Genomic DNA, 2,513 nt, shown 5'->3' with positions numbered 1-2,513 from the left:
AATTCACAATTTACAATTCGAGTTTAACTAGTGTAAGTATTATACAGTAATGTAAGATTTCAAAAGTACAAGAGTAAAAGATGTCGTTCGGTTGGCGGTCGCGAAACTACTGTCGCTTTCGCCTTACAAAAGGGACGTATGTACAGCTGTTGACAATCAATTAGAAACGTTCTCTTTTGCCCAGCGCTTGGTGAATATAATAATGAAATGCTTAAATTTACCGTTATTTTTTCTCTTAAAAACCTTTGCGTTCCTTTTGTTACTATTTTTAATGCTAATGGACAAAGTTTTGTAGTTGTGTTATTGCAGTACCGTTCATATTTTCTCACAAAGTGCGTGGTTTACTTAGTGCAAGGTAAAGAATTGAGACAGTTAATTAGAAACATTTGTTTAGTGATAACTTGTCGACACGTTGTGGTGCTCTAATAATATAATTAAATATTTTTAGTAAGTAGTTATTATTTTAAATTTGTTGTTTAAAATCAATTTGAACGTTTTTCTTAAAGACTTGTGATGGGAAAAAACCGCAATTGTACACCTGCTCTACGCAGCTCTATTTATGACCTTCGCAAAGCTGGAAAGTCATACAGCGAAATTGCGAAGCAAATCCAATGCTCAAAAAAAATGGTGTTCACAGCCTTAAAGCATATTCACAACTTTAAAACTGTTGCGAATGTTCCACGTAAAAAAAGACCACGGAAAACTTCAGAAGAAATAGACCGCCAGATTGTACGAATCTCTAAAAGAGACCCAAAAAAGAGTGCTACTGACATACAACGCGAAATTCATGATGAATTCAATACTGAAATATCCAAGAGGACAATTGCTAGGCGTTTGGTCGAATCCGGACTGCATGGTAGAGCAGCACGCAAAAAGCCCCTTCTTACTAAAATCCAAAGGAAAAGACGCCTAGATTTTGCGAGATCCCATTGGTCGTGGACTCCAACCCAATGGAAGTATATCGTTTGGAGCGATGAAACGAAGATCAATCGTATTGGACCTGATGGTCGGAGGTATGTTCGGCGGCCAATTAACGAAGAATTCAATCCTCGCTATGTTTCACGGGTAGTGAAGCATGGTGGAGGATCAATCATGGTGTGGGGATGTTTCTCCTGGAATGGTGTTGGTCCACTTCATAGGATTGAGGGTATTTTAAATAAGGAGAAATACGTCGACATACTGAAAAATGTCATGTTGCAGTCCAGATTTGAGCCCAATAGAACATCTCTGGGGTGACGTTAAAATTGCCGTGAGTGCCAAAAATATACCCAATATGGATGTTCTTTTTGATGAGATAAGAACGGCATGGCAAGCCATACCAGTGGCACGCTGTCAGAATCTAATTACATCAATGCGCAATAGGTGTGAGGCAGTGTTGAAGCAAAAGGGTTATGCAACCAAATATTAACCATATCCTTATGTATACATAAAAACATAATTTCGTTTCTAATTAGTTGCCGAACCCAAATATTGGATTTCACAAGTTCTTGTAAATTTTTTTTTTTAATAAATAATAATGAATAAATTGTTTTCTGTTGGTTCTTAAGTTTAAATAAAATATATTTAAAAAATTTTAAAATTCGTATTTTTAATGGAAAATGACTTTTATTTTAAGATAAGTGTAGTTTCTAATTAGCTGTCAACAGCTGTATATATGTACATACGTAACAAAATGGAATAAAAAAAATTGAGGAATTTTAGAGATCAATAAGGTTGCCGGCTTGCCCATCATGACCAATTGCAATATGGGTATCAAACTGAAGGGATGTAGGAAATTTTATTGCCGAAAATATTTTTAGGGAGGGCTGCCACCTGTTTGAAAAATTTTATTGTATTAGATTGATAAAATAAATGAAATCTATATCTACATCTATACATATAATAAAATTGTAACAGGTCGACGGCTGTACCTTATAGATATTAAAGAAAAATTAATATGATGGGTTTTTATTAAAGCCAAATAAACAATTTTTAGAATTTTTGAATCTCTGTCTGTCTGTATATTTGTACGCGCATCAGGTGAAAACATCGAATTGAATGCAGTTTTCACCGATGTATCGCTAGAGATCTAACTTCCAATAAAGAAGAAAAAATTAGAGAGTTGCCACCTGTGGTTAAAATTTCAATTTAGTTCAATTGATACGGTAAAGTGAATACTGCAATATGGCTGTCAAAAGAAAGAAATTTACAAAGGCTTACAGCTGAAAATATTTTTGTGGAAGGTTGCCACCTATTTGAAAACTTTAATTGAATTTAATTGATAGCATAAATTAAATATTGCAATATTGGCATCAAACTGAAGAGGCTAGGAAATTTTAATGCTGAAAATATTTTTAGGGGATTTGCCAACTGATTGAAAAATTGTATACATTAAAATTTGTAAAATAAATGAAATATTGCAATACGAATATTAATTAATTAATTAATCCCAACGGCTTTTTACCCTCCATTCCCGCCCAACCGACACGAGGGGCGCAGTCCGCATGACGTACGGAACCTTTGTTTTTTTTTTT

At 34.3% G+C, this 2,513-nt stretch overlaps 1 protein-coding gene across 1 annotated transcript in view; it reads left to right on the top strand.

The window, feature by feature from the left end:
* Positions 1-1,273: 1,273 nt before the first annotated feature.
* The window catches only part of LOC118747531 (tryptophan 5-hydroxylase 1-like), a 10,545-nt gene continuing 9,305 nt past the window's right edge, over positions 1,274-2,513 (top strand). The window contains exons 1-2 of the mRNA XM_036481581.1: positions 1,274-1,364; positions 1,455-1,489. Coding sequence (XP_036337474.1) covers positions 1,274-1,364; positions 1,455-1,489 — 126 coding nt within the window. The remainder of the gene's footprint in view (positions 1,365-1,454; positions 1,490-2,513) is intronic.

Source organism: Rhagoletis pomonella, unplaced genomic scaffold (genome assembly GCF_013731165.1).
Source record: "Rhagoletis pomonella isolate Grant_MI unplaced genomic scaffold, Rhpom_1.0 Rhpom_scaffold_00012, whole genome shotgun sequence".
Lineage (NCBI taxonomy): Eukaryota > Metazoa > Arthropoda > Insecta > Diptera > Tephritidae > Rhagoletis > Rhagoletis pomonella.
The sequence above is the reverse complement of the archived record's forward strand: the minus strand, read 5'-3'. Positions and strand labels throughout refer to the sequence as shown.